Genomic DNA, 27,458 nt, shown 5'->3' with positions numbered 1-27,458 from the left:
TTCTAACCTATACAGCAGAAACAATTAATTGATGTGTTTCTGGTCGAAGCCAAGTTTCATAGAGCTGTCCGTCCCCTGATGCACTGCGTGCCGTCTACCAGAGAATCTACCATCCCGCTCCGCCTTCTGTTCGGGAGTATGATTTGCGTTCCATATATTTCGATTGCTATCATTGTCTATAAAATGGTTCCTTTGTCTCCATTTCTACTCATTCTCTAATCGACCGCTCCGTCAGCGGGAGACGGACCGCATCGGACAGGATCCCCACTGGCAGTCGGTCCTTGGCCCGGCATGCTTCTGGTGTAAATGAGCCTCGTTATAATTTAAAAAGTCACAGTTCAAGTACCGGTAAGGAGGTTGGAAGGAACAAATTCAGGGGCAACTTCTGAGTTCATACAACAAGAGACCTCCAGCGTCGAGATGCACATTCGACAAGAACACTAGCTCTAAATCTCCATACCCGGCACGATCTTCCTCTGAAATCCCCTTCACCTCATTGACAGTTCTTGCGACAGGATTTCGCAATCGCGCATGGATCTGCTCATCTTGACTGGCCGAGTCTGCTGTGTCTCATTCCACCGCATTTGATGATGGGCAAGCATCGGGAAGCGTGGTTGGTGGAGCGATATACAAACTGGAAGGTTTCCGCATTAGCGCCAACAACAACATGTATGAACCCATGCATCATCGTCCTTCTTGGCTCAAGTTTTTTCGCCGGCCATTTTCCGCGCCATCCCTCAAGAAACTAGCCGAGGCAATGACGGATATGATTCCCCGGGTGAAGACTCATCCACTGCTGCAAGGCCACATGACACATTTGCCTTCAGTTGCCAGGGTGGTCGTCAAGAACAGCATCAGGGGCATGGTATAGACTGGTAGCGGGTACCGATAAACATCACATGTCGGAGGGAGGAACGCCGTCAGGATACATGAACATCTGCTGCTATGTCACTGTTCAAACAGAGCCACATCAATGCTCATGATCCCGGGCGCACTCTGACCGCACCTATATTTAAGCGATGGCTGCGATGGCGTCAGAGGGTTTACGACAAGTTTCTCAACACAACACATCTCTTTCAAACAGGAGGCCGCCTGTCATCTCACCATGTCCGGCTCCAAGCCAAGGTTGGTCGATATCCTATCGGGCGAAACAAATCTACCCAGATTTAATAATGAGACGCAGGCATACTTTTGATCGGTTCCTCGAGGAGGAGGAATTGGCCGACAGGATGTTGAAAGTCGCTGGTTCCACGCAAACCACTCCCACGGCAAAAGTCGCAAAGGACACTCCGCCACATCAGGCCGCGGCAAAAGACGGCAAAGGGAATACCGACGGCGATTGGGAGGTTGTGGAAGCACCCGGCGCTTCAGGAGGGAAAGCTGCAGCAGAGTCGTGGGTCGACGTGGGATCAACAACGAAGCTCGAGAATCAGGAAAGAGGAACGGCATCGGTTCAGCAGACGAAAAAAACTTGAGAGCAAAAATCGCATCACATTCGCATGCTCGACTTTTCCGCTACATTTGACAGATTGCACTTGTATGGGAAGAAAATAATGTAAACAATGACTTTTTCTTAAATTGTACAGACACAATCCTGATCTCCTTCACTTACATGTGACTCGTGAGGCTGCTGCGAGGAGAAACAAGGCAAGGAGAGTCGGGACTCGGGAACCAACCCAGCCTCGGGTACGGAGGAACCCTCAGGGTGGGGTCGAGCGTGACGATTTGACAAAGGCCGCAATTGGGCACAGCACACCCACCGCGCTGATAAAATCCTTATCATCACGTGATACGTCGCTCGCTTCCCATAGGGTTTCTCACCCCACAGATTGATTGGATTTTTTTTCGCCTGCAGACTCCAGCTCACGACGGCAACCCGAGACTCGGCAGATTTTCTCACGATAACGCCACAACCAAACCGACACAATGGCCAAGATCTCGTAAGTATTTATGCAAAAATGCCTGTGATTCTCGAGTATCCAAAATGGCGACGTGCAAGAGAAGGAACAAGTTTGGAACCCAAACCGGAGACGACCCTGAACCGTCGACAACCAGTTTCTTTACGAATTTATGGATGATGATGGATGGGGGGAAACTTCGCAATCAGGTTCTCTTGCGGCGCATTTCGACGCGTACGAATTTTCGGCAGCAAAAATTGATACCTGAAACTCGCACTCTCTCGACGTCTGTCCATTCGAGATACCCGAGACACAACAGACGGCACACAACAGGTCCATCATGAATAATCGTGACTGACTGGTTCTGTACAGACGCGGTGCCCCTGGCGGCAAGCTTAAGATGACCCTGGGTCTCCCAGTGTACGTTCCTTGACACCCTTACACCGACATCCGCGACCTGCTCCGAACACCAAGATGCCCCCCGGAAAAGCAGAAAGAGACAACTAACATATTCCCGCAGCGGTGCCGTCATGAACTGCGCCGACAACTCGGGCGCCCGAAACTTGTACATCATCTCGGTCAAGGGTATCGGCGCCCGCCTGAACCGTCTCCCCGCCGGTGGTGTCGGCGACATGGTCATGGCCACCGTCAAGAAGGGAAAGCCCGAGCTGAGGAAGAAGGTCCACCCCGCCGTCATCGTCAGACAATCCAAGCCCTGGAAGCGATTCGACGGTGTCTTCCTGTACTTTGAGGACAATGCCGGTGTGGTACGTGTTCATTCTGCTTCCTAGGCGGGGACACGATATTGAGGGTTTTTTTCCAACGGGCACTACCATTTCGACGATTGCGAGCTGGGGATGGCACTGGGAAAAACTTGACATATCCCGGGCACCGCCAAAAAAAAAAGGATTACACACAACGACTAACATGTGGCAGATCGTCAACCCCAAGGGTGAGATGAAGGGCTCCGCCATCACCGGCCCCGTCGGCAAGGAAGCCGCTGAGCTGTGGCCCGTAAGTTCCCTCCACGCAAACCTCCTTCGCTCCAGCACCAGCCATAGCTGACTCTGCCTAGCGTATCGCCTCCAACTCTGGCGTCGTGATGTAAAGTGGCCAAACGAGGGTGATTAGAAAACGGAACGAGAACGAGGGAAAAAAAAGCAGCAACGGTCATGTCCCACCTATGCGATCTATAGAAGCAACCATGACCGTCCTCTTGGAACTTTTTGGGGATGGAAAACGGAGAGGAACAACGACGGAGCACCGGGGAAAGCATGATAGTCGCTGGATTAGGCAGGCTCTGCATTTTTTTGGTTGCGGGCGTGTAAGGATGTTTCATACCAGGTATTGCATCATGGGACAAGCAAAAGAAAAAAAATTAGCAACTGTTAGTGTGCCCTTGTGATTGTGTGGTTTGTGGGTAACATTGCATCTTTCCTCAACATTGGGGTCGGTGCAATGGAGGGAAACTAGCATATGTTCTTCCGGGTGCTTCTTGGGCAGCTCATTACTAGGGTTTCTTATGTGGTTACATTATGAGATTCCTGTCCCAGGTGTGCATGGGCCCGGTTCCCATGGCGTATGCTCAAAATCGATCAGTGATTCCGGCATTTCGTTGGGTTCTGTGCTTGTGGGCCTCATCCAACGTCCAAATACCTACCCTATACCACAGTGAGCGTTTGTCACTTACGACGGCGTCAACTTAAAGGGATCTTGAATAATTTAGTCCATCCTTGAGAGGAAGAAGTAATGAAACTAAGTCATTGCCTGTTCACTTTTGGTCGACCTGGATAGCAAGTAGAAGGCACTCATTTGCTGCCTGGCTCGTGCGTGTACGTAACGAATGTATCAAATGATGTTATGACGCAAGGATCGCACCACTGCCGACCTCCCTAGTGTGCGTACACATTGTACCACAAGCACCACGGCAATGACACGACATGACACATGACACACAAACATAGACTTTTGATTGAATAACGCTCCATTCACAAATAAATACCTGTCAGTGTATCTGTACAAAATGCCAATGACCGAAGATTACCCGCCCGGCCCCCCATGGTGTGTGTGTGTGGCAGGGAACAGGGCAACGCGCCAAACGCCGTATTCGGAAGTGACCAGGGTCTATTCTCAAGCCTCAAACGGCCGTGTAAGACGCTTGGCCTTCCAATGCCAATTTTTCTTCTGGACGAGTAGAAATGCAAAAAGAGCAATGTGAAGTGCCCGGAATGAAGAAAAGGCAAAACAAAAATCTGAAACTCGTAATTCCTCCACAGCAGAAATATACCTAATTTAGCGCACTATTTTCCCTGCACCAAAGGGCGCGGGATCGAATTGAGCGCGTTCATCCGCGCTGTCCGAACGGTAATGATACATGTTGCATACGAATGTCAAACCGCCTACTCTGATGTAATTCGCCAAGGCAACGACACAAAACTGTATCAGCGAGGGTCATTCCAGACCCGATATCGACTTGGGCGCGGAATTATTCAACTACTCTGCCCCAACTTGAGAGTAGAGTTGAGATGTGGTTTATCATCTCACTGGTTCGAGGGGAATGGGTAGTTGATTCCTGGCATAGCTGGCACATAGCCTGCATGTGACTGCCCCGGAGGAGGCGGTTCCTTTTTGCTTGGCTTGACCTTTGGTTTGGGTGCAATGACACCGAGCTTCTGCTCAGCGGCGGCTTGAGCTGCTTTCTTCGCTGCAAGAGTCGCCTTTCGCTTTTCCACAGCACCAGCCATGTTTCCATTTGCCCAACGACCTGAATGAATGATTAATACCAAGCGTGTCTGTTGTATATACTGATGATAAAAATCATGCGGTACTTACTCTTCATGGATGCCGACATCTTTTCAGACTTGGTCATGTTCTTGTAGTCCTTTGGCTTGTCGTCGGCAGGCTGTGAGGATGGGGTGCCGTTGCGGGCGTCGCCAGCAGGTCGCACAACCTTGATCTTTGCAACCTTGCGGACTCCGGCGCCTACTTGGGCATCTTGAACTGGCTGATCCAGAGCAAATGATGACTCAATACCACCAAAGGGCTGGGGCACACTTCGCTTCCCTCGCTTGCGCGGTGGTGCTTGGGCTGCTTCGTCTGTTTCATCAGGGTCATCACGGAACCGTTTCTGACGCTTGGGTCGGAAGGAATACGAAGACTCGGCTGTATGAGACGACGACTCTGATGATGCGGTTGACGGTCTTGAATCGCCATTGTCGGTGATGGCCGAAGAAGGCTCGCTGAGATTCTTGGATCTGGGTATTTTCAGCGTCAGCATATGACGCTTCCGCTGCTTCGGCTCAGGCTGAGAGTCGTCGTCCATGAACTCGGCATACGTTTCGTCATATCTAACAGATTGTCTGCCTCGGCGGCGACCTGACCTGCCCGTCTCTTCTTGTGCAAGGTTGTCGGAGCTGCGTGGTGTTGAAAACTCCTCAGTAGCGCCGGGGACCACATTGCTGGTACGAGGACCACGTCGTCTCCTAGTCTTGGGAGCTTCGTTCTCTGCCTCTGAGTTTCCGTCTCCATTGAAGCTCGATGTGAAGGCAACCTGGGCTCCTTCGTCTGCATTACCCACATTCCGGCGTCTTCTGCCTCGTGTGGGAACTGGCGTCGAGCTGCGGCTAACATCCTGAGTCGCAGGGTCAAAAAGCTGAACGGGTTTGCGTTGTCTCTTGCCGGTAACCTCGTCAGCTTCTGATGCCTTGACTGTTTGCCTTGGCTGGTTACGCAGCGATCGCCCTCTGGTCATGATGCCAACTTGTTGGGTCTCTGGATTCTGACGACCAATCTTGGACGGGTGGGGATCGTATTCAAAGCCATAAGTAGCAGCCATGATGCGGTCCTGTCCCTGAAGATAGCGAGTCTCGCTCATTAGTTCCCGTTCCTTTGCCTTGTAGCCCTTGACAGCGAAGTCTGGCTCTTCGTGATTGACACCATGCTGAGCTGGGTTTCTCGTCCTAGATTCGTATTTGGCATCCGCTAGACGCCGGCGCAGTGAATTTTCGTGGTCGTCCACCAGCCTTCCGAGATCGAGCCATTCTTTTTGCCACTGTACAAGTGATATATTGATGGCCTCGAGAATCTCGTATAACTCGGAAGTGGTCATGTCTTCGTAGTTTTCGATGGCTGATATGTACTCTTCAGGGTCCCGAGTTTTGCGATATTTGTAGTATCGTTTTCGCTCAGGAACCTCTTGAGAATCAGACACGTCACCATCATCTGCGTCATCACCAGCTGGGGCAGGAGAGTTGGTAGCCGTAGGATCCATTGAATCTGGAACTGGAGAGCCTCGTGTTGGCGTGTCAAGGGCAGGTGTTGGCGCTTCGATGCCTGAGGGGTCTGGAGCGTCGTCGTTGTCCTCCACCATGGGTTCCATATCATTGCCATCTTTATCACCATCCTTGTCGTCTGTGGTAGTCTCATCTCCGCCGGCTTCATCGTCGGAACGAGCCTTCTTTTCGGGATATGAGACATATTCACCATCCATGTATGGTGTCAAGTAAGCCCAGCGACCGACGGGAGCCGGCTGAGGCCTACTTGGTCCCAGTTGTGATGGTTTTTTGGGTTTGAAGATTTCCTTTTTCTCGGGACTTAGAGTATCCGAGTCTTCTGCAGCCTTATCCTTGACTTCAGTCACAATCGATTCTGGTGATGCCTTGCGCTCCTGTCGCGGAGTTTCTTGATCTTTGAGATCTTCCATTTTGGGATCCACAACCTCCTCCACCGATATAGATGGCACTATCGAAGGCGGTTCCGCAGGCGGACTACCCTTGGTGTTTGAATCTTCATTTGCATCCAGAGTGGTTGCTTCTTCTGAGACGACTTTATCAATAGCGCCTACTGAGGGAGACTGTTTGGCTGAGGAGATATCCATGGGCTCTGCAGTAGTAGACTGTGATTTCAGTGGTGATGGTTCGGTTACCACTGGCTCTTTAACAGACTGTTCGACCTCGTCTTCTTTGGGAAGTTCGGAGGAGACAAGGTCGTTGTTTTCCGACGTAGGGTCCTTCATCTCATCGGAAACAGCAACATCAGAAGTAGGTGCCACATTGTCTTCAGTTTGCTCCTCTACCAATGTTTCCGATTCGGCCACCGTCTCCGCCTTGGCGGTGGCGGGCTCATCCTGTGTGGCGACTGGAGGTGTTTCTGCGTTGGTGATTTCAGCAATTTTAGTGTCGGAAACCTCAGGCTTTTCTTCGGCTTTGTTAGAAGAGACGTTGGCAGGCTCATTGACCTTTGGGGTATCTGTGCTTTCTGATTGAGCCTCAATGGGCTCAGTGGTGGTAGTAGGTTGCTTAGATGACGGGGGGGGAGGGCTTGCTCGAAGGTTGGCATCAATGTCCATGTCTTGAGTCTCAACATTTGGACGCTCGTCATTGTTTGTACTCTTGTCATTTGAGTATAGGCCGCCAAAATTGGATACCGCGGGCGCAGACTTCCACGAGCCGTCCAAAGACTGGCCAGCGGACGAGGTACTTGAATGACTGCCACGGCGGACCTCTGACTCGTCCATATCGGAGAAAGAGACACCAACTTCAATGGTATCCTTTACGTCTTCATCATCGCCATGGTCGGCCCTTCCGAGGGCCGAACTGCGAGCAGGACTTCTTCGCACATTGCTGGAAGCATCAGCGCCGAGTGAGGCGCCGCGTCTCTTGGCGCTGGAGGCATAAAACTCTTCTGATTCGTAGCTGTGATCTGATTTTCGCTTCTTGGTGCGAGCTGAAGACGTGGAGCTGGGCACGACGACCTCGTCGTCTACGTGCTCAAATGTGTAATCCACACGAGCCCGTTTGCGAAGTGTGTGGCCACCTTTCCTAGGACTGTCGTCGTCAAACTCATCATCATGGATGCCGTAGCTGTCCATGGTTCTAGAACGGCGCTTGACACCCTGGCCACGATTGCCCGAGGCTGGGGTTGAGAAAGTGAAAGTGTGGTGAAGACTTTTGCTTCCGCGCCTGCTCTGAGTCGCGGGCTGGGGGCTGTTTGCCGCCGAGGCATGCGCCATTACAGGGCTCGCAGAGGGATGATCAGATATACTCTCGGGAGGAGTAGACTGAGGAGAGGTAGAGTCGCCGAGGGTTTTGCGACGTGTGCTTGCTGCCGTTCGACGAGCGCGGTCCATGTCGAGCCGGAGCAGCCAGCGTGTTGCGGGGAGCAAGCGTGTAAGAAGAAGGGGGCAATGTGTAAGAGGCCAACCATCCGGGAGACAGGCACACGGGGGATCAGGGAATCAGGTGGCGAGCAAATGCTCAGGCGGCGATGGACAGCCCGGCCACGAGGGGTGAAGTGACTCGAGGTCGTGAGGCCGCGGGATGAATCAAGAAGGGGAGAGGCAAGGCTTTGTATGAGCCGGGCCACAATACCATGAGTGAGCCAATGTCGGCGCAGGAGAGAATTTTGAAAGGCAAACACGGACAATGACAAATGGGCAGCAGGCTCAAGGAACAAAAAGGAGAGCGCCGAACAAAGCACACGCGGCCTGGAGAAGCGCTGATGGCCACGGCGGTGATGCAGCCCGACAATATCAGAGACTTTTCAATGCGTCGTCGCCCGTGTCGTTGTTAAACCAGCCAGTCTCCTGGCCATCGTTTTTCTCAAGGTGTCGTGGTCCGAATAAGCCAAGACCCAGTTTCCTGACAAGGCCAACTGCGGGTCCCGTGGAGGTACGTACCTCTTCGCTGGAAGGCTTGGGAGGGCCTTGGGGCGCCTGGATGGTACTTTAAGTTGTCTGGTGTCAATCTGGTGTGAACCACGTCAACCACCGCGCCAACAGCCAACACCTGCGCCACAGGCCCTCCGTTTTAGGCGTCTTCGGGGCTGGTAGGCGGGTGGACAGTGGACAGAGTCCGCTGTAAGGCCCTTCTGTGGCGGGCACTGGGCTGCTGCTCGTGCCACCTGGGGGACAGCAGTTTGGGAGCACCAGATGCCAAGTGCCTGTTCAAGTGCCTGTGTGGGCATGCAATTTGGGTACAGGTTCCCCGGGGTTCCTCCGTTGGGTGGCCGACCCGGCCAATCAGAGCGGCTGGTGTCGGGAAGGATGTGCACCCCTAGTCCTCTTTGGGGCGGGGAGACGATGCTCCCGTCGTCCAAGTGGTAAAGCGGAGTACAACGCACCTTGGGACGCACCAGCAAAACTTTGAAGGGGCAGTAACACTTGAGAGTTCACAATTGCATTTCATATGCTGGAGGAAGGTATTTGATTTCCGTATACATGTAAAATCTGCTGGCGCTGAATGCGTGATTCACTCCGAGGACACGGGCCACGACAGGCTGTCCTGCTTTCTGAGCCGCTTAGACCCTTGAAGCTCACCATGCCATGCACGTGTCATGCGACGAGCAGCCTGCCTGATCCCGTGCGCCGGGACGTGGAAGGCTGGTGTAAGTTGACCAGCTTGTCCAAGCCAGCGTCATTTCTTAGCCGGAAAGCCCCCCCCCGGGAAGCCGGACATGGAAGCCAGGCGCCTCCACTCCACTCTTACACACCTCGAACACACCAAGCAACCAACCTCACCCCACCGACAACCTCAAACGCTTGACATCTTGCTGAGTACTCCCTTATATACCAAGCTCCCCTTCCGCATTCTGGTCAAAGCTCCAATTTCTTTGTCATACACCGGATTGCATAATTGCTTGCTAGATCGCGAGAAGAGACCAACGCAGAGCTATGGCTTCGAAAAAGACGAAAGCGGCCACCTCTGCTGCCGACGACAACCTCGATGAGCTCTTCCAAGGCATCGGGGACGACGCCAAGTCCAAGAAATCGTCAAACCCCAAGTCTACCAAAACGGCTTCATCAGCGTCCAAGACACAGGGCGATGATGACATCCTGGCTGACCTCGAGTCTCAGCTTGCGTCTGAGCAGCCAGCATCACGTCCGCACACTCCCCGAGGTGTTAGACGGCCAGCTGGCACACCCCCAGTTGGCGACGACAAGGCCACAGCAGCAGCAGCACCAGCGCCTAGTGTTCGCAAGTCTACCGAAAGTGCCAGAAGCTTGAGAGCGAACTTGACGCCTAGCGCCACTAGCTCTGAGCTTCCTGAGGCCGAGAAGAAGGTTGTCGCTGAGCCACCTCAACAGCAGCAGAGCGGCGGAGGATGGTGGGGAGGCATCCTGTCAACGGCTACTGGCGTCATGAAGCAGGCTGAAAATGCCTACAAAGAGATTCAACAAAATGAAGAAGCAAAGAAATGGGCTGACCAAGTTCGGGGCTTATCAGGGGGCATCGATGTTGGGGCTCTGCGTAACTATGGTGCGTGTTCAGGGGAGACGGACAATGAACGACTAGTTGTTGCTAACAACCTTTAGGTGACGAGTTGCGAAGCCGAGCGTTGCCTACGTTTACCAACATCCTCCATACTCTTGCACCGCCAATTTCGTCCCACGAGAGACTCATGATTCACATTACCCATGATCTTGTCGGATATCCGTCGTTGGACCCCTTGGTCCACGGAGTCTTTTCCCGTGTCATGTCGCAAGTCGAAGGCGGCGACTTACTCGTTGTACAGCGAGGCCGCGAGAGCAGCTCTGGACGCTACAGCGATGGCTCTGCTGGCTGGCGTGATGGTCCCTGGTGGCGCCAGACTGATTCCACTCGAGAGCTTGGACTGGTGAAGGGCATGATTGAGGGTACCAAGCTGTGCCGTGCCGGCGCCGAGTCGTATGCGAATGAATACTTTACCTCCCACGGGGGCATTGAGCAAGCCAAGACTCGGGCTACAGAAGATCTGAGCGAGAGCAATCCGGTGCGGACTTCAGATATCTTCTTGTCTGTGCAGGCCATCTCTACAGACGGCGACAAGGCATTGTTTGCTGGCTCCGCCTCGGCAGTGAAGGAGAAGGAGACGTCGGCTGTAAAGGAGCAGGACGATACGGATGAACTTGTGTGCTTTGCCGTCTATGTTCTCGACCCGGTTCACGAGATTGAATTTTCAACAGTCAGCCAGAGTGTTCCTTCAAAATGGGTACGCTGGCTGGACGCTGCCTCTCCCCTGACTCCCCGTTCCGGCGACGAAAGCCAGGACAACCCCTTCGACGCCGGTATCCCAGAAGACATCAAGGATATTATCGAAAGTGGCGGTGTCGATCCACGCGAGTGGGTGGCCGAATGGATCGAGGAGACGTTGTGTCTGTCAGTAGGTGTAGTTGCCCAGCGATACGTTGCCCGACGAATGGGTGTGGGCGAAGGGGGTCTTGGGCGAGGCAAGAAGAGGGTGGATGAGCTTGTTGAGGCCAATGCTGGAGAGGTGGCAAGAGCTGGGATAATCTAGGCCGATGGGTGACCTGGGTGTGTTTTGGTTCGATCTCCTTGCAGGTGCCAAGGATTTGGAGTTGGGAACTGGGAAGCAGTTATTTTCGAAATGCCACAAAGAATAATCAATTTTGAGTACTGCAGCGGTATGCTGTTGGCATAATAATACATGTGTGTTTGCTGTATCCGTGTCCAACGCCCGGCAGGCCACATTTTGAATCATTTTGCCGGCATGCAAATTGCATGGGCAAGGATACTGCGAGTGTGCTGCGAACTAGGTAAGTAGGAAGCAGAGTTCCATTAAACCCGAGCCGAGTTGACGGAAAAAGGTTACGTGACCGTATATCGCTACCATGGATATTTTTCGACTCCTATAGCCTGGGCAAGTTGCATTGCCCCTTGCCAGGTCGAGGTCCATAGATGCCGGCATCACCTTGGCATATCAGGCGGAATTCACGACCGTCATCTTTTACTGTTGCACTGTTGTGAGTAACTGAGAAAAAAAAAAAAAAGACTTTCCTAGGCTGACATGTCAGACATTCTATCCACAGTGCCGGCCTTTCTCAGATCTCCCCTCGCAGCGCGGCCTGCGCCCTCCATTTCCACCTTTTCCAAGTCGCGATACCTCGGCTCCCACATCTGGACCCTGATCCATTCGCGCAGCTGATGGTCGTCGGAGGGTATGCCGTCCTCTGTCGCCACGCCCCCCTCCACGGCGGCCTTGACGACGCCCATTGCCACCCGCAGACTCACGTCCCTCACGTCCCCTACGTCCGGCAGCAGCGGCGCGGTGGGATCCCTGAGCGCCGGGCTCATGGCGGCGACGGCCTGCACCGCCGCGACGAGCATCTTGTCCGTGAGGAGCCGGGCCCTGGACAGGACGCAGCCGAGCCCTATGCCCGGGAACACCACCGAGTTGTTGCACTCGGCAATCTCCATCGTTGCCTGCTCGCCGCCGGCGCCCCACGGCCCCTGGACGGGGTCGAACGGCGAGCCCGTTGCCACCAGCGCCTTGCCCCGTGTCCATTGCAAAAGGTGCTCGGGCGTCTGTTCGTGCAGCCGCGTAGGGTTGCTGAGGGGGAAAATGATGGGCCGGGCCGCGTGCCTGGCCATCCCGGCGACGACGTCCCGCGTGAACGCCCCGGGCACGGTGGACGTGCCGATGAGCACGTTGGGGCGGACGGCCTGGATGACGCCGAGCAGGTCCGTCCTTTGGCCAGCCCAATCCGCTGCGTTTTTGGCAAAGGGCCGCTGGGCATCGGAAACTTTTGTTTCCGTGGTGAGAAGGCCAGGTCTGTCGATGAGCCTATCACCACATGCTGTTAGCGGGAGGGATTGGGAGTGGCAGGAGGAGAGATACGCTCACCATATTTGCCGGGAAGCCTCCTCGGGAGACGTGCCGCCCTCTGCGGCAATGGCGTCCCGGACCTGGTCTGCGATTCCGATGCCCGCGCTGCCCGCGCCGAAGACGACCATTTTCAAATCCGCGAGTTTCTGCCCCGACACGTGCAGACCTGCCATGATGGCGGCGAGCGTCACGCACCCTGTCCCCTGGACGTCGTCGTTGAAGCACGCCATTCTGGGACGGTACGTGTCTAAGATCCGTCTGGCTGTACGACAACGGAAAAAAAAAAAATCGTCAGCCGTATCCTGATTACGGATGGTGGGAAAAAATAACATCCCTTACCATTAGGCAGCCCAAAGTCCTCAAAGTGAATGTACGCCCGCGGGTACAGCGTCCTCGCGGCGCGCACAAAGGAATCCACAAACTCGTCGTATCTCTCTCCCCGAACCCGCTTCTCCCTGAGACCGAGGTACAGCTCGTCGCGGAGCAGATGCTCATTGTCCGTCCCGCAGTCCAGCACGACGGGCAGGCAGCGACTGGGGTGGACGCCCGCGCAGAGCGTGGCGAGAACGAGCTTGGCCACGGAAATGAGCACTCCGCCTACGCCCTGGTCGCCTATTCCTAGGATCTCCTCCCCGTCTACCGAGCAGCAAAGACATGACGCCGTTAGTATGAAGAGACCCTCGCTGTGCAGACGGGCCCGGGCTAAAAGGAACCCTCACCTGTAACGACTATGTAGTCGATGTCGTCTGCCTCCCCCCACATTGCTAGGTCGTGGAAGACCCTCTCGGTATCATTAATGTTCAGAAAGCAACCCTCTGGCCGTCTGAAGAGCCGCGAGTAGTTCTGGATGGCATCTCCTTCTGTGGGGGTGTAGACCACGCTGAACATGGCCTTTAGATTATCCTGCAGCAGCTACTGTCCCATTTCAGTCCATGTACTTGCTATGACGCTGGGGCGATAATGTCAACACATACCTTGTAGTACAGCACCTCATTCTGCTCCTTCAGCGAGGCCAGAAACGTATTCCTGGCCAAGTCGTTCGTCTGCGAGAGGTACTGCTCGTGGGCTCGTTTGGCCTGTTCTTGCAGCGTTTGGACGTTTTGCGGCAGCAAGCCGGTGAGGTTGAATACGCGGCGTTCGTGGGCGGGAAAGGCAGAGCCCTTGTTGAAGTAGGGCGTGTTGAGGACGGCCTGGCCCCGGAGAGCGCATGGGATGGGGCCCGTGGTGTTGAGGGTGAGATGGCCGAACTGGGAATCTTTTCTGGAAACCATTTCTCTCTCTCTCTCTCTCTTGATAAGTTGTTTCCGAGATGTCCGGGCACTTGGTTGACGATGAGAGCTACGGTGTTGAGTGAAACGGATTGTGTGCATGTGAGACTGGGTGGGTGTAAGTGAATGATGACGTACAGGGCGGGCACTTGAATTGATCAGATGAGCTTTTTTGGTTAGCAACGCCCAACTACACCACCTTTGTTTCTACCAATGCCATGATGGGCGTAGTAGGCACCATGGGGCAAATGCCTTGCGGGCATCTCATTTGCAATGAGCTCCCGGGAATATATATATTTGCAATAGATATATAGCAAAAATCAATGACACTTGGAGTACAAAGTTGTTCGCTTATTCTTCTTGACTGCCCGTCCTGCTTTGTCTCCTAACGGCGTGAAGCCAATTCGTCCCCGAGGACTCGGATCTTCCCTTGTAGCTACTGCTGGTATCCGCGATATCACGGGCTAACTGGACAGGGCTCTTGGAAACGCTGAAAGACCTGATTCCTTGACTGCAAGGTCTTTCGGCAGATACCGCAGGTTCGTCGCTGTCGATCCTTGCGATGGAGCTGTTAAAGCCGCTGCTCCTCTTGTTGATCTAGTCTATCGGGGGCGGTTATTGCGTTTGACGGTCGGTCCGGGCCGGGTAGGTTGTGACTGGCTCGTTGAATTGAACACGACTGCTGCTGGAAGGTCGCTTACGGCGGCTGTAGAATTGAAAAGAAAGGAAAAAGGAAGGCTGCAGAAGGAGGTGTTGTAGCGGCCGGTCAATTGAAGTCCCGTTGGTATATCTAGGTACTGTTCCCTTTGGAAGGTCGGTAGTAGCTGCTGAAGCTGCCGTACGATGCCTAGTAAAAGAGACGGCTGTTATGTGTGCTTGTTATTGTTTCCTAGATAATACTAGCCAAAAGGCTCTATAAAAAAGAGGTCAAATCCGGCCTGCTAGCTTCCACGTACGGCCCAAATACCCGATTTTGGGACATGACACACGTTATGAGACTCATTTGTAACTAGGCTTCTTTATAAAATCATCCTTCTTCTTTTTCCTTCCTTTTTCCCTCTCCTGAACTGCAGAAACTCAAGATACTTGACTACTTGTGGAATACTGTTGCCACTTGCCACTCTGGTGGTCAAAAGCGCTGGCGTGTTTCCATCAACAGAGGCAGTTTTTATGAGACAGATACCTAACAAGCAGCCTTAGCGGACGGTCATGTCAGTCTAAATCTAAAGACTTGTACATGCGGCTGTCCTTTGTGCCGCGTTCCATCATTGCCTAGGCTTGGCATTTATTGAAGGCATCTTGTCCTTCCTGGACGCACCCATTGAAGTCATCAGGATCCCTCTCTCGGCACTCTCGAAATGTTTTCATTCGTATTCCGTTACAGTCCTCCAAAAACTATTAGTCCTGCATTTTGAAATGCGATCAACGGCATGCGTCCTAGGCTAGGCAAAAGCCATCTCCTTACTTCCGAGAGACGTATAGCTTGAGACGACTCGCAAAATCGGGCACATACCTTTTGAGGTCCAGCAGTCGGTTGAGGATTAGGGCCTGGCTGCTGCTCCTGCGGCTTCTTCTGCTGCTCCTGCTGCTTCTTCTGCTGCTCCACCTGCTTCTCGACCGGCGTACAGGTTGGAGAACCTCCTATAAGACAAGCGACATTCCCAACTTCATCAATTGGCATTCCGCATTGATGTACACAATAAAGTCCGGCACCACAGTCACTGTGGCGTGCACAGGTCTATTACCAAAAACTGTCAGTCTTGCATTTCGAAATACCATCGACGGCATACGTAGCTGAAGGCAGTCTCTTTACTTCCGAGACGAATAGCCTTGAGAGACCACTCGTTGAACTGGGACACATACCTTTTCACCTCCAGTAGTCGGTTGAAGATCAAGGGCTGGCGCGGCTATAGCTAGGCCTGCACAAGCAGTAAGAATAATGCCAAGATGCTTCATTTTCTCAAGTTGGCTGACAGGAGGCGTTGAGTGAATGCGTGAAAATCTTTGTGAATAAATCTAGTAGCCAGGAAAGCAGTAGATGAGTTGGGAAGATCTCCTTCATATATAGCTTGACCTGACGAGCCTACTTACCTAGTCTACGGCTATCTAGTTATGTTGTTACGACAACTATTAGAAAGCGAGTCATAGGTCATACCAAATTGGCCGGCCTGTAACGACCACCCTCAATTATGCAGTAAATTAAAAAGCGAGTCATCAGTGATACCAAACTCGTCCACCTGCAACGCCCACCCACCATTATGCAGTAAATATCGACATTTCTTGTGCTGGTTTCATGTCTTTTACCAAGGCGAGTGTAGCTGCAAGTAAGTTGTAAAGTTTTCTTACTCCAAATAACTATAGCTACTAAAGATTCATACGACCAAGTTATTTGTCCTGTTATTCTTAACATATATATTTAGTACTTGATGAAGCAGGTGGTAGAATACCCAGGTGTTTACCCGCAGACTCGTCATGCCAACTGTGTGCGGGCGGGTCGTAATATCTTCACCGGACTCGGAATATAGTCCGAGCCAAAAAATCATCCCTTGCGTAAATGAATCATGAGAGACTTACAGACGGGGATATTTGTGCGCGGTGATGGAGATGGAGTCGTCAAGACTTTTCAGAGCGGTAATAGACGTGGTGGTCTTTTCGAAAAGAAATCGGGCCGCGTAACTTCCGGCGTCGTGCCATGGATTCGCGGCGCGCCGAATTTATCAAGGAACGTCCGGATCAAGGAGAGTCATTGCGCGCCAAGTTAATCTACGTCAAACATCATTTACACATTTGGACCTATGCGCATGATGCCTGCCAAGTTCTACAGCGGCAGGACGCACGGTTCGTGTTCCAATGTCGGTACTCAAGGAGCCACGCCCATGTAAGAAAAAAACATTGCCAAAACACCGGCAGAAGACGGTGAAAGGCAGACAGGCGTGGACTATGACGGTCCGGTCCATCTTGCAACATGTACACAAAGCGCCGAGACGGACGATTTGCCCAGCGGGCCAGTCTACTTCATCCAAGGAGCACAAAACGCCCTCCTTGGGGAAGACCCTTCGAGAAGGATTCGTTGACAACCGAATGACTGGCCATGGGGTGCTGCGATTCTACGGAGACGAGCAAGGAAGTAGGAAATGTGAGGGAGCGACCTACCGGAGACGATCTACGCACTGCGTATTGAGCCCGTGCGGGCTATGGGAGCGCGCGGAGGGCTGGCAGTGGTGATGGTGCCGATGTCTTGCTGTGGGAAGAGGAGCAAAAAATTGATTCCTTGTCAGAACAGTAAAATGCCGACTCCATCTCGGATAGTTCGAGTTGCTGAGTCAGCAGCCTCCAGTGACATGGAGCATCGACTCCTGGACGAGGCGCCAGCCGTCAACTAACTTGTCATCGACGGCATCAATTGCCGTGGCACTGGGACTCCGTTGGCACCCTCTGAATGCCGCCATCTTGCACCAGTCGAGAGACGGACCGCCGTTGCTACAAGATCATAAACGCCATGGCCTTCGTCGAGCATCCCGCCCTGGACCAGCACTGCCGAGTTCTGTACGTGTCCAGAAACGACTCAGGACTGGAGCATCACGACGTCTTCCCGAGGAATCCAACGAATGCAACATCACCTCACTGATGCCAGCGGGTTTCCACTCCCACCGGAAACACTGCCAGGCGCTTGAAAGTTTCGATTAGAGTGTAAAAATGGGTAACCACGGGTCCTGAAATGTCAACTGGTATGTAAATGCAGCGGGTACCCGCAGTTTTGTATAAATTGATGTCTGGTGTCTAGTTTCGATTCGACACGGCCACTGGCGATGCCTGCTTTGACTGCGCGCACTTTCGGTATACCCTCGACAGGCACAGACATGCCCTTGAAAACCATTGGCTCTGTTTCCAGGACTCTGAACAGCGATTCTGCCTCGTGTAACTTTTCTGAATTCACAGCTCTGGAAGGATTGACTCTCTAGATACTAATATGGGCCCGTCGCAGGCCGGTAAGAGTTCCGCCCTCACAGCATCACAATTACCTATAAAAAGCCTACCATCCCTCAGGTGCAGTGGTCGGTTGAAGTGAAGCGTGTAGGGGGCTGCGGTGTCGAGTGAGGAATGAGCATATGCGTCCTGCGTAACTACACAGATACGGGGAGCAGACGTTGCAAGAAAAAGAAATTCATGGAATACTTTTTCCTCTGGACGATACCGCCACAGCTGTAGAAATACAGCACCATACTAGTGTCAGAGTTCTGCACTGAAAGAACTAGTCCTGCAAGCATAGGCTTTGCCAGGAGGGCTCGGATATCCAACACCGGAAACAACATCGTCATTTGCAAGGCATTTGTCAAGCTTCACAACAAGTAGGAACCTTCGGATAAGTCTCAAGTCGGTATAAAGAGCCTTTACTGTGTCTGTACGCAGAAATATCTCCAAGCATACGCATTTATCTCACTGTATCCATTTCTTCTTCGCACGAAGCCACCAACAAATGACAAAGTCATACATAAAGACACCAACCCCAACCTACGTCAACTTTCGCGGCGGCAATGGCGGCGGCTCGCGGCGTGCTTTCTGCAGCGCAGGCCCGTGTGCTTCTTGTTCTCGATCTTCTACTTCCTCTGCCTCCCTTGACGCAGGCTCTCTCGCCAGCTCCAGTCTCTCGCTCTCGTCTATCGCAACGCCAGAATCCCTATCCACCTCCTTTGTCTTCCACGGATTCCCCCCGTTGACAAACACGTCGTTCTCGCCGTCAGTGACATCGTAGAAGTGCTCGGGCTCGGCATGACCATCCTTGCGCTGCACGTCTTGCCGCTCAAAGCCGTCGTCAGAGTGGCCGCCGGCAACAACGACCACATCATCCGTCTGCGTCCCGGCGTCGGACGAAGCATACGCACCGACGGCCCGCCTCCAAGGCGAGCTCGACCCCGACGCGGCACTCACAGGGGTGGCGCCCCCGACCGCCGTGTCCATGCTCCTCCGGTAGAACCTGCCATAGGTAGGGCTGGAAGGGCTGGGGTGATACTCGAACTGCAGGCTCGACGGCCTCTGCCTGGTCCCGGCCTCGAGTATCTCCAGGCCCTCCCTCTCCAGGGCGTGCACGCCGTACGGGTCGGGGTCGTCGGGCTCCGGGACGCCAAACACGGCCCCGTCCGGGTCCGGGTCCGGCTCCTGGATGCTGAGGTCTCCCGGCGCCAGCTGCCCGTCCAGCTCGTCCATCATGGCGCCGTCCACGTCGGCCTTGCCCTCGGCCGCCCTCAGCGTCTCCATGAGCATCTTGATCTCGGGCGGCGGGTGCCTCGCCTTGCCCGCCAGGATGTCCGCCGCGCCAATCTTCTCCCCGTAGAACCGGGCGTTCTCGTCGCTGCGCTCAATGACGACGGTGCCGTCGACCTGGACGCCCGCGTAGAAGCCCCGCGACTTGAGGTAGGTGAAGACGGGCCTGTTGGCCTGCTTCCACTTGCCGTCGTTTTCGACGACGCCGCCGACGCCCACGGGGCCGGCGACGGCCGAGATCTCGCCCCCGAGCGTGGCGCGGATCTTGGTGAACGCCTCGAGGGCCTTGCGGTTGTTGATGACCAGCACGCAGTCGTAGATGTCGACGCCGACGAGGAATCCCAGCCCGGCCGTGTGCAGCATGATGCCCGACGGCGGCGACCACGTGCCGTCCTCTTGACGGGCGACGAGCACGCCGGATCCGCCGGCCCCGGAGACCCAGAGGCCGGTGCGCATCGTGGTGAATATGGCGAGCCCGACGGCATTTTCTATAACCTTTTGGGGAATCTTCTTGATGACCTTGGGCGCCTTCTTCGGCCCGGCTTGGTCGGTGGGCGGTCCGTCGTCGGTGTAGAAGCCGTCCTCTGCGCCCTCGTGTTAGTCAAGGAGCAGTGGAAAGATGTAGAGAGCGAGAGGATGCTCACTGCAGAATGATCTCAGTATCCTGGCCGCCTTGTAACTCTCCTTGTCCAGCGTCGTCGGCCAGAACGCCTCGCTGCCAATCTTGTTTGTCCACCGGTTGACCGGGGCGCCGAGCTTATCCAGCAGGCCCCATGCCTTGTCGAAGCCCTTCTTGCTCTGGGTCTTGGTGGTGTCCCACGAGGGCAGTTTCGACTTGACTTTTTGCATCGTGTCGACCGCGCTCTTGTGCCGCGTTGGTAGGGCTTGGGAGCGCGTTGTTTTTCCGGGAAAAACAAAACGGACAAAAACGGGTTTCGTATGATGTAATAAGGCTGGAGGGGGGAAGGTGTTGGCTTGCTTATACGTGCATGTATACCAAGTACTTGGCTTATCGAGCACACGTACACGTACTAGCCAAGGATCCACTCCGCTTCCGCAAGTCCCGGTGTGGATGCGTCAGATCCGGAGGTCCGGCGGTGGTGGAGGCTTGGTCAAGTCTGGCTGCCACTCTTACAAACCCTTCTTGCTTACAATGTCGGCATCTCCCCAGGAAAACTACAGGCACACCGGCAAAGACACTGGCTCATAATATCCGAGTTGTGTTTCAAATACAGCACCGTCTGAACCTGGTGTCCTTTACGTGGCGGCAACCATCCTGAGTTTGTCCGACCTAGCATGGAGCCCTGCCAAACACAATCAACCTTCAAACCCATCCAGGAGCTTCTGAATCTGGGAAGCCCTCGCGGCTGCATCGTCAACACCAACCCAAGCCCCTGCCCCGTCACCCTTCCCCTGCTTCCAGTCCGCATACGCATACAGCACCCTCTGCACCGACCTCCCCCGGATGGGAACCTGCTTCTCGACATCTGTCCAGTCCCACCTGACGTCTCGCACCGTGTCCGTCTCAAAGTCGTGCACCTGTATCGTCACCGGCTCGTCGTAGGCCTCTGCCTGCAGCGAAATGCCCGCCGGCGCAACCAGCCGGATCTCGCCGCCTGCCCCGTAGATGCTCCACGTCAGAGACGGCGTCCCCGGAAACGGCTGCCCGCGACGAAACGCGAATGCCAGCGTGGCATTGGCATCCGTCCGAGGAGACGCGGCCAGGCGACCTACACAAAATCTCAGCCGTCGGCTCAGGTCGCGCAAGCGCGGAATGACGTACCATGCAAGTGAAGCAAATCAGGAACATTCGACTGCACCGTCTCAACCACCTCCCCGCTCTCCGGATTACGAACACGAACCTGCCGTCGCTGGAGCTGGAGCCGCGAGCCGGTAGTTTCGGGAACCACGTCCCCGACAACAGACTGCACAAAGTCAAACACTGCCGAGGTCAGCACGCCGCACCATCAGAAACAAAAAGATACAAAAACTCACCGTGTCCGAACCCAATCGTGATTGGATTCCCGCCAACGTCCCTGTCGGCAAAATACTTCAACCCCACGGGCAACATCTCCCTGTCCTTGGTGCCCCCGTACGCCCTCACGTCCACGCTCAGCACCTTGCCAATCGCCCCTGCGTCCAGCAGCTCCCTCAGCTTGAGCACCGGGGCGGCCCATCGCCCCTGCAGCCCGACCAGCGTCGTTGAACCGCTCCTCCGCGCCTCCTCCGCAAGGCTCCTGATGTCGGACTCTGTCGAAGCAATGGGCCACTCTATGTACACGTCCTTGCCGGCGCGAACGCTGGGCAGGACCGTCTCGTAGTGCCTGTCGACGCGGGTATTGCAAATGACCAGGTCGACGTCCGGGTCGGCGGCGAGATCCTCGGGGGATCCGTAGGCTTTTGTTTGGGGAGGGAGGTTATACGTTTTAATGGCCGACTCGGCGGCCGACACGGAGCTGTTGAGCAGGGCGACAATTTCGAATTTGGTCTGGCCTGTGGGTGTGACGAGGCAGGGTAAATGGGCAGTTGATGCCCATGACGTGATGGCCGTCGAGGACAGGCCGATGATTGCGGTGCGGATGGCCGCCATGGTATTTGGGAAGTCTGGGTTGTACACTCTCAATGCAGTTTGTGTTATTCCGGGCTGCGATTCCAAGACGAGAATAGCGCCTGTTAGTCGCTAGCTACTTTTGGTGTAGCCGAGGGGTTTTGCAATTGCGTGTCTGGCGCTTTGTGAAGTTATATAGTAAGTAAATCTCACGGACAGATACCACTTATACGTGATGCTCTAATTGGCATTATTAATCAACCTCCACGGCAGATCATCCCCCCAAATCCCGCACACACTTCTCATAATCAACCCTGCATGGTGACCGGATTGCCATTTGCTTTTTTGTGGCTGCCAAGTGGTTGGCTCCTTTGTGAATTCGATTGCCAACGGACTTTGCTGATTAATGACTCCGCACATCTTGTCATCCCATCCCCAGATTCGCCATTTTAGGTGAATAGCACCTCATTGTGTCAAGTCTGACATCTTGGAATAACTTTTCAATTTTTCATTTCAACTAACACGTCCATCAATCCATGGATTCAGTGATTTTTCAAAGCATGTTTACCTTCAGTTTAACATGTTCAAATATTGTGTCGTAAATTTAGTGTCCTTGCCTACTCCCTTCACGCCAATAGACACGATTTCACCTGGCACAAGGTCGATCAAGTTATCATCAAACTTGACCCTGTCGTCGTCGCACTCCACCGCGACACCCTTGACCGGCACTTCGGCACTGAGTTCAATTGCATTCCTTGCCGTGCAAAGTTCCGCCCTCAGATGCTTTGGCTTCTGAAGGTGCAAGTACTTGAGTGGCTCTGGCCAGTTGACATAGCGGGCGATTTGCTTGCCCTCTTGGTATAAATATGCCGCGATCACTGTTCTACCTTCTTCACCCACATTCTTGTTGGCGACGGGGACGTTCATCGAGAGGATCTCGGTTGAAGCATTGGCTGGGAAGAAATGCCTTGCAGAGACGGTGTGTGAATATGTTTCGCGTCCAGTCTCTACATCCCAAGCCTTGACGACACAGTCTGCTGTCAAGTCTTCCAGATTCAGGTTGGATCCCCAGACCTCAATCTTAATCTCTCTCTCAATGTGAACTCGAGTATACTTGTCCTTGGCATGAGTGTACTCTCGTCGTGTCATGCCAACCGAGATGGGTGCCATTTCTCGTTTGACCGTGTAATATGCGTGTTTTGGGCGCAGATAATAGTCGCAAATCGCCCAAGACGTCACTGGCCAGCAATCATTGATCTGCCACACGAGAGCGCCGCCGCAGTACTCGCGCCCGGGACCTCTCCATTCTCGCTTCCATAGTCGGTACGCCGACGAAATGCATTCAGCTTGCATCAACTGCGTACAGTATATGTAGTATTCCAAAGGATCGGGGGCGTAGCGAATGTTCTCCACCAAGTACAAAGCGAGGCGGCGCTCATGGCCAGCAGCCTTGTTGTGGAAGTCGACGGTAGCAGACTGAGCAAATCGTTCAGGGTCATTCTTACCCTTGGGTAGGTACGACTCGATAGTTTTGATGGATGGGAAAGCCTCCATTCCGAATTCGGATACGAATCGACCAACGAGCTTGTCAAAGTTTTGGTACTTCTCTTTTGAGCCATGCCAGACGTTCCACTGATGGATATCCCCGACCGTTGGATCGGTGGTGTTTTTACCACCCCAAGGACTCCCTGGATGATAGTAGGTACTTGGAATCAATTCCTTGCATACATCTGGTAGGACTTTTTCGTAAATATATCGCGCAGGGAAATCGCTATGTAGCCAATTGTCGGGATTTTCATCTCTTCGATCATAGTTCAGCTTTTCACTCTCAGCATACTGATGATCTTCATTGTTCCCAGCCCAAATAACTATTGAGGGATGATGTCGCAGTCTCTTGACGTTTTGACGAGCTTCTCGCTCAACTGATTTCAGGAAGTTAGTATGCGCCGGGTAGTTTCCACAGCCAAACATGAAGTCTTGCCAGACCAAGATACCAAGCTCATCACATGCATCATAAAGAGGTTCTTCTTCATAGATGCCCCCGCCCCATACACGCAGCATGAACTGGTTGCCATTCGCTACCATCTTGACCCAATCGTAGTATCGTTCCTTCGATATACGAGGTATGAAATTGTCGGCAGGAATCCAGTTGCTGCCTCCGCAAAAAATAGGAATGTTGTTCACCTGGAAGAAGAATGTTGTTCCGGGTTGGTCAAGGAGAGGACGTTGAATTAGCTCAACTTTGCGCAGACCGATCCTCCTGGACGAAGAGTCCACCTCGGCACATTCGTTTAGTAAAGTCGCCTTAATAGTGTAGAGTGGCTGGCTGCCATATCGAATTGGATACCAGAGCTCCGGGTTCTGGACCTTAAATGTAGCCACAGCCTCACCGTTCTCAATGTTAACTGTCTCGGACGACACGCTCTTGTTGCCGAGAGATATGTTAAAGCGTACATGCGATGCGGTTCCCTCAACGACAGCATGAGCTACAACTCTGGCGCTCTTGAGAGAAGATTCAACATCAATTTCAGCATGCAAATCAGCCACGCGAGATTCGTACAATTCCAAGTGAACCGGTCGCCAGGGACCACAGGTCATCAGTTCGGGACCCCAATCCCAGCCCTGCAAGATATTAACACTCTGGCCTTGGGCTATGTCATGTGAATAGTCCGACTTACCCAATGGTACTGGGATTTCCTTACACCAAGACGAGAAATATCCCCATTCCAGCAACCCCACTTGTGATCTGGATGTTTCTCAACCTCCTTCCAGCCACGAAGGTACGCAGCGTCAAACGTAATAACCAGCTCGTTATCACCGGTCTTTCTCAATACATCGCTGACATCAACTCTTTCAGAAACAAACATGTTGTCAGTTTCAAGTATCCTTTTGCCGTTCAGGACGACTGTGGAAAAAGTGTCAAGCCCATCAAAGGCAAGTACGGCCTTTGCCTTGCCATTGCTCTCTGGTGAAGAGAAGGTTGCTTTGTATACCCAGGCCGTTTCGCCTACCCACTGGACCTCGTTTTCGTTCTGGCCAATATAAGGATCTGGAATGAGTTTATGGTGAAGAAGATCAAGATGAATGTGTGTGGGAAATTGAGACACGGTCAGGTAGGAACCATCATCCTCGTCGGCTTGTTTGAACTGCCAGTTCTGGTTGATGGGGATAATGGTTCGCGTAAGCATTGTGAGGATATTTGCGATCCCTCTCCAAACAGATGTATTGTGGTCGGCGCCGACAGCAATAAAGCGGCTGATTGTGGAAGAGGGAATAAAAAAGAAGGAGTTTAGAGTTGGGTTTTGACAGAACCGACTCTACGAGATATTTCACCTGGAGCGATTGTGCTTGACAAGCTGACAGCTCGGCGTGTGACGATGGAGGGGCAGTGAGGGGCAGGTAGCTCTAGCATGGCAGTTTGGGAAAGAGCATCCGAGAAATTGTTCCACGACTTGAGCGAAGACAAATTGCATGCGAGTATTGACAGTGATATGCAGAGATTGCGTACAAAACCGTGGTATTCTTGTAAGCGTATCGTGTGCTTTACATTCTAAAATCAGATACTTTGTCGCCCTGTGCTCCCCTTCATATATCCGGCGCGACGAGGTGGACTGACCCCAGACGGGAATTCATGATGCCGCCAGCTCCCCAATCACCAACTGCCCCGCCGCCGTCCCGTGGCTGCGTGTGTCTTCTATGCATTTGACGGTGACGTTACATGCAGCGACAGGCCTACCCCGTGCAGAATACACCAAGATGATATTTTGTTTTGTGAACGATTTGGAGTACAGGAATGTTGAGTAATACGTATACTGCAAAGCTCGTAGCGAATGGCTAGGTTTAATTATTATGTGCTCATAGGATATCGTAGCTAGGGGGTAAAGTATGCCAAGGCGAACAAAATCAGGACAAGGACAATGAGGGTGTCTTGAGTCCAGGAGAAAGAGAAACAAGAACCGCCTCTCAGCTGCTTTCTTCCAGCAGTGTCTCTCCTCGAGACATCTATTCTCCCAAACGCCGGCAACGCTGCACATAACAAATGGAATCGCACACAGCAACATGCATGATCAGTGACTCGAAAACGAACCCTTGCCAAATGGTTTCACTGGCCAGGCATTTCTTGCTTCTCACAGCCGACCACACATACGTCTCTCCAATCAGCAGCATGCCCCACCTCTCCTATTACGACTGCTCAGTGTAAACACTTCCTCCCACTCTCTTAACCCCCAGTTCTGATTCCTGTTCCTCCCCCGCTTGCGACGTCTTAGCCCGCTTATACTGTCGTCGACTGTGGCGCCGGTCATGGAGCTCTTAATACTGCCGCCGTCACTGGCTGTGTTCCAAGCACCGCCATCGCCGTATTGTATGCCGCTCATGGGATCGTCGGGGTCGATGTCCCCCAGCTCGATCTTGGTTAATATCATTCGCGCGAGGCGGGCAAACACTTCGTCTACACCCTCTCCATTTAACGCACTGACCTCTGTGACTACAGGGATCCCAGCAGTGCTCGCCCATCGAGTTGCTTCCGAGGTGCTAATTTCCCGTCCGTCAGGCGCAATCGTTGCCCGTTGCTGTGTGCCAGCGCTCATGGAGCTGCCGTAGAAGTCCCTTCCCGTGATTGTTCCGGTTGTGCTCGTGGTAGATATTGAGAGTGAGCTCGCACCTCCGGCCGTTATGGTAGAGGTCGAACCAACACTGCTGGGTGTTGGTGGTGGCAAGCTCGCATCGATCAATGACTCTGAAGCAAGGTCAAGTTTGTTTCCAACAAGTATCAGACTCAAATTTGGTGATGCAAGCGCCCGCGCATCGTTGAGAAAGGGTTGAACACCCCGGAAGGATGCATGTGATGTAATGTCGTAGACCAGGATGGCACCAGCCGCTCCGCGATAATATGATCTTGAAACTGATCGAAACCGTTCCGTGCCGGCAGTATCCCATAGCTGAGTGAAGTTGGTCAGTGTGTACACTGGCAGACGAGACGGGATTTGAGGAGAGTTATCATCGTACTTGGAGCTTGATTCGCTTCCTCCGCGCTCCCGTTCCGACCTTGATAATCTTGCTCGCGAACTCGACGCCAATTGTTTGCGACGACAAAACGCGCCACTCGTTTTTGACGAAGCGATGCAATAAGCAGGATCTGTCGCAAGTCTGTAAGCAGAGCTCCCATCAAGTCCGAGGTATATACTTTGCAGGTCCAAAGCCTACTTACTTTCCCGTGCCACTGGGACCAAGAAGTATAATCTTCGCTAGATAGTCATACATGCTCCCCAGCTCCTGCATCCGTCGTCAGCGCCACCACAAGCTATTCCGCACAATCCGAGGCCTCGCAAGCGTACCTGATCGCGGGACGTACCCGTGCTATCGTCACTGGCACCAGAGGAACCTCGTGGTCTCGTCATAGTGGGCGACGGTGTGCATACAACCTGAGCGATTCAGTCGCAAGTTGAGTTGAATGCGCAGGGGCAATTTATGCGGAAAAATCTCGACCAGCGGCGAGTAAAAGGATGCTGGTTGCAGGGTAGTGTGGACTGATTAGCGACGTGAGATGAACATGACACGATGCGCAGCCCATGGCAGCGCATGACGCGACGTCGGTGAAGATGACTAAGCATTTTGAATGGTAGAGCAAGCCCTCGAGTTGTCACATATGCGTTTGATCGACGAGATCTTTGGCCCGCATCTACGCATAAATTTTATGTTCACAAGGCAAAGAAACAAGACTGATTGATAAAAATAATAACAGTTTTCCAACCCTTACATGTGTGCTCAAAGGGAAGGATACATGCTTACCCTTCCTTTGAGTAACCTTTCCATAATGGCACAAAAAGGCAAACAATGAGGTACGATACGTTTGATACACGCGGCAAGAACAATAATTTG

At 53.3% G+C, this 27,458-nt stretch overlaps 9 protein-coding genes across 11 annotated transcripts; 3 read left to right on the top strand and 6 right to left on the bottom strand.

Annotated features, from left to right (window-relative positions):
- Window positions 1-1,105: 1,105 nt before the first annotated feature.
- J3458_002314 (uncharacterized protein) lies at window positions 1,106-1,475 on the top strand (the record flags this gene model as incomplete). Its single annotated transcript, XM_066117243.1, has 2 exons — window positions 1,106-1,125; window positions 1,184-1,475. The coding sequence occupies 2 exons, from the start codon at window positions 1,106-1,108 to the stop codon at window positions 1,473-1,475; spliced, it is 312 nt and encodes a 103-aa protein (XP_065979135.1).
- Window positions 1,476-1,859: 384 nt separating this feature from the next.
- Window positions 1,860-3,621, top strand: RPL23A_1 (60S ribosomal protein L23A). 2 transcript variants are annotated; one of them, XM_066117242.1, is made up of 3 exons: window positions 1,860-1,940; window positions 2,271-2,665; window positions 2,835-3,621. In XM_066117242.1, the coding sequence occupies exons 2-3, from the start codon at window positions 2,429-2,431 to the stop codon at window positions 2,961-2,963; spliced, it is 366 nt and encodes a 121-aa protein (XP_065979134.1). In that variant the 5' UTR covers window positions 1,860-1,940; window positions 2,271-2,428; the 3' UTR covers window positions 2,964-3,621. The 2 variants fall into 2 exon arrangements, with proteins under 2 accessions (XP_065979134.1, XP_065979133.1); XM_066117241.1 differs by having other exon boundaries at window positions 2,271-2,318; window positions 2,419-2,856.
- Window positions 3,622-3,863: 242 nt separating this feature from the next.
- On the bottom strand, window positions 3,864-8,452 carry J3458_002312 (uncharacterized protein). Its single transcript, XM_007813646.2, has 2 exons — window positions 4,731-8,452; window positions 3,864-4,662 (listed from the first exon to the last, which is right to left on the bottom strand). The coding sequence occupies exons 1-2, from the start codon at window positions 8,023-8,025 to the stop codon at window positions 4,439-4,441; spliced, it is 3,519 nt and encodes a 1,172-aa protein (XP_007811837.2). The 5' UTR covers window positions 8,026-8,452; the 3' UTR covers window positions 3,864-4,438.
- A 934-nt stretch (window positions 8,453-9,386) lies between these two features.
- J3458_002311 (uncharacterized protein) lies at window positions 9,387-12,459 on the top strand. Its single transcript, XM_007813647.2, has 2 exons — window positions 9,387-10,153; window positions 10,210-12,459. The coding sequence occupies exons 1-2, from the start codon at window positions 9,568-9,570 to the stop codon at window positions 11,169-11,171; spliced, it is 1,548 nt and encodes a 515-aa protein (XP_007811838.2). The 5' UTR covers window positions 9,387-9,567; the 3' UTR covers window positions 11,172-12,459.
- MAE1_1 (NAD-dependent malic enzyme, mitochondrial) lies at window positions 11,420-14,093 on the bottom strand. 2 transcript variants are annotated; one of them, XM_066117240.1, is made up of 5 exons: window positions 13,475-14,093; window positions 13,220-13,412; window positions 12,840-13,136; window positions 12,519-12,762; window positions 11,420-12,458 (listed from the first exon to the last, which is right to left on the bottom strand). In XM_066117240.1, the coding sequence occupies exons 1-5, from the start codon at window positions 13,868-13,870 to the stop codon at window positions 11,672-11,674; spliced, it is 1,917 nt and encodes a 638-aa protein (XP_065979132.1). In that variant the 5' UTR covers window positions 13,871-14,093; the 3' UTR covers window positions 11,420-11,671. The 2 variants fall into 2 exon arrangements, with proteins under 2 accessions (XP_065979132.1, XP_065979131.1); XM_066117239.1 differs by having other exon boundaries at window positions 13,220-14,093.
- A 4,187-nt stretch (window positions 14,094-18,280) lies between these two features.
- J3458_002309 (uncharacterized protein) lies at window positions 18,281-19,879 on the bottom strand (the record flags this gene model as incomplete). Its single annotated transcript, XM_007813649.2, has 2 exons — window positions 18,281-19,614; window positions 19,675-19,879. 2 exons carry the CDS (start codon window positions 19,877-19,879, stop codon window positions 18,281-18,283), a joined length of 1,539 nt encoding a protein of 512 aa, XP_007811840.2.
- Window positions 19,880-20,347: 468 nt separating this feature from the next.
- Window positions 20,348-21,620, bottom strand: J3458_002308 (uncharacterized protein; the record flags this gene model as incomplete). Its single annotated transcript, XM_007813650.2, has 3 exons — window positions 20,348-20,760; window positions 20,814-20,972; window positions 21,026-21,620. The coding sequence occupies 3 exons, from the start codon at window positions 21,618-21,620 to the stop codon at window positions 20,348-20,350; spliced, it is 1,167 nt and encodes a 388-aa protein (XP_007811841.1).
- Window positions 21,621-22,148: 528 nt separating this feature from the next.
- MAN9 (Beta-mannosidase B) lies at window positions 22,149-24,766 on the bottom strand (the record flags this gene model as incomplete). Its single annotated transcript, XM_007813651.2, has 2 exons — window positions 22,149-24,200; window positions 24,257-24,766. 2 exons carry the CDS (start codon window positions 24,764-24,766, stop codon window positions 22,149-22,151), a joined length of 2,562 nt encoding a protein of 853 aa, XP_007811842.2.
- Window positions 24,767-25,296: 530 nt separating this feature from the next.
- J3458_002306 (uncharacterized protein) lies at window positions 25,297-27,088 on the bottom strand. Its single transcript, XM_066117238.1, has 4 exons — window positions 26,915-27,088; window positions 26,788-26,852; window positions 26,586-26,715; window positions 25,297-26,518 (listed from the first exon to the last, which is right to left on the bottom strand). The coding sequence occupies exons 1-4, from the start codon at window positions 26,975-26,977 to the stop codon at window positions 25,736-25,738; spliced, it is 1,041 nt and encodes a 346-aa protein (XP_065979130.1). The 5' UTR covers window positions 26,978-27,088; the 3' UTR covers window positions 25,297-25,735.
- Between the last annotated feature and the right edge of the window lie 370 nt (window positions 27,089-27,458).

This window comes from Metarhizium acridum (genome assembly GCF_019434415.1).
Source record: "Metarhizium acridum strain ARSEF 324 chromosome Unknown scaffold_1, whole genome shotgun sequence".
Classification (NCBI taxonomy): Eukaryota; Fungi; Ascomycota; class Sordariomycetes; order Hypocreales; family Clavicipitaceae; genus Metarhizium; species Metarhizium acridum.
Note: the sequence above shows the minus strand (reverse complement) of the source record. Positions and strands in the feature narration are given on the sequence as shown.

Bases quoted from the DNA above. Each gene is read 5' to 3' on its own strand.
- RPL23A_1 (XM_066117242.1), top strand. From the start codon at position 2,429: ATGAACTGCGCCGACAACTCGGGCGCCCGAAACTTGTACATCATCTCG. The intron at 2,666-2,834 runs GTACGTGTTCAT...AACATGTGGCAG, and splicing joins TTGAGGACAATGCCGGTGTG to ATCGTCAACCCCAAGGGTGA.
- J3458_002312 (XM_007813646.2), bottom strand. From the start codon at position 8,025: ATGGACCGCGCTCGTCGAACGGCAGCAAGCACACGTCGCAAAACCCTC. The intron at 4,663-4,730 runs GTAAGTACCGCA...TCATTCATTCAG, and splicing joins GATGTCGGCATCCATGAAGA to GTCGTTGGGCAAATGGAAAC.
- J3458_002311 (XM_007813647.2), top strand. From the start codon at position 9,568: ATGGCTTCGAAAAAGACGAAAGCGGCCACCTCTGCTGCCGACGACAAC. The intron at 10,154-10,209 runs GTGCGTGTTCAG...AACAACCTTTAG, and splicing joins TGGGGCTCTGCGTAACTATG to GTGACGAGTTGCGAAGCCGA.
- MAE1_1 (XM_066117240.1), bottom strand. From the start codon at position 13,870: ATGCACACAATCCGTTTCACTCAACACCGTAGCTCTCATCGTCAACCA. The intron at 12,763-12,839 runs GTAAGGGATGTT...GTTGTCGTACAG, and splicing joins GGACTTTGGGCTGCCTAATG to CCAGACGGATCTTAGACACG. The intron at 12,459-12,518 runs GTGAGCGTATCT...ATGTGGTGATAG, and splicing joins GAGGCTTCCCGGCAAATATG to GCTCATCGACAGACCTGGCC.
- J3458_002306 (XM_066117238.1), bottom strand. From the start codon at position 26,977: ATGACGAGACCACGAGGTTCCTCTGGTGCCAGTGACGATAGCACGGGT. The intron at 26,716-26,787 runs GTAAGTAGGCTT...GACTTGCGACAG, and splicing joins GGTCCCAGTGGCACGGGAAA to ATCCTGCTTATTGCATCGCT. The intron at 26,519-26,585 runs GTACGATGATAA...AACTTCACTCAG, and splicing joins GGAAGCGAATCAAGCTCCAA to CTATGGGATACTGCCGGCAC.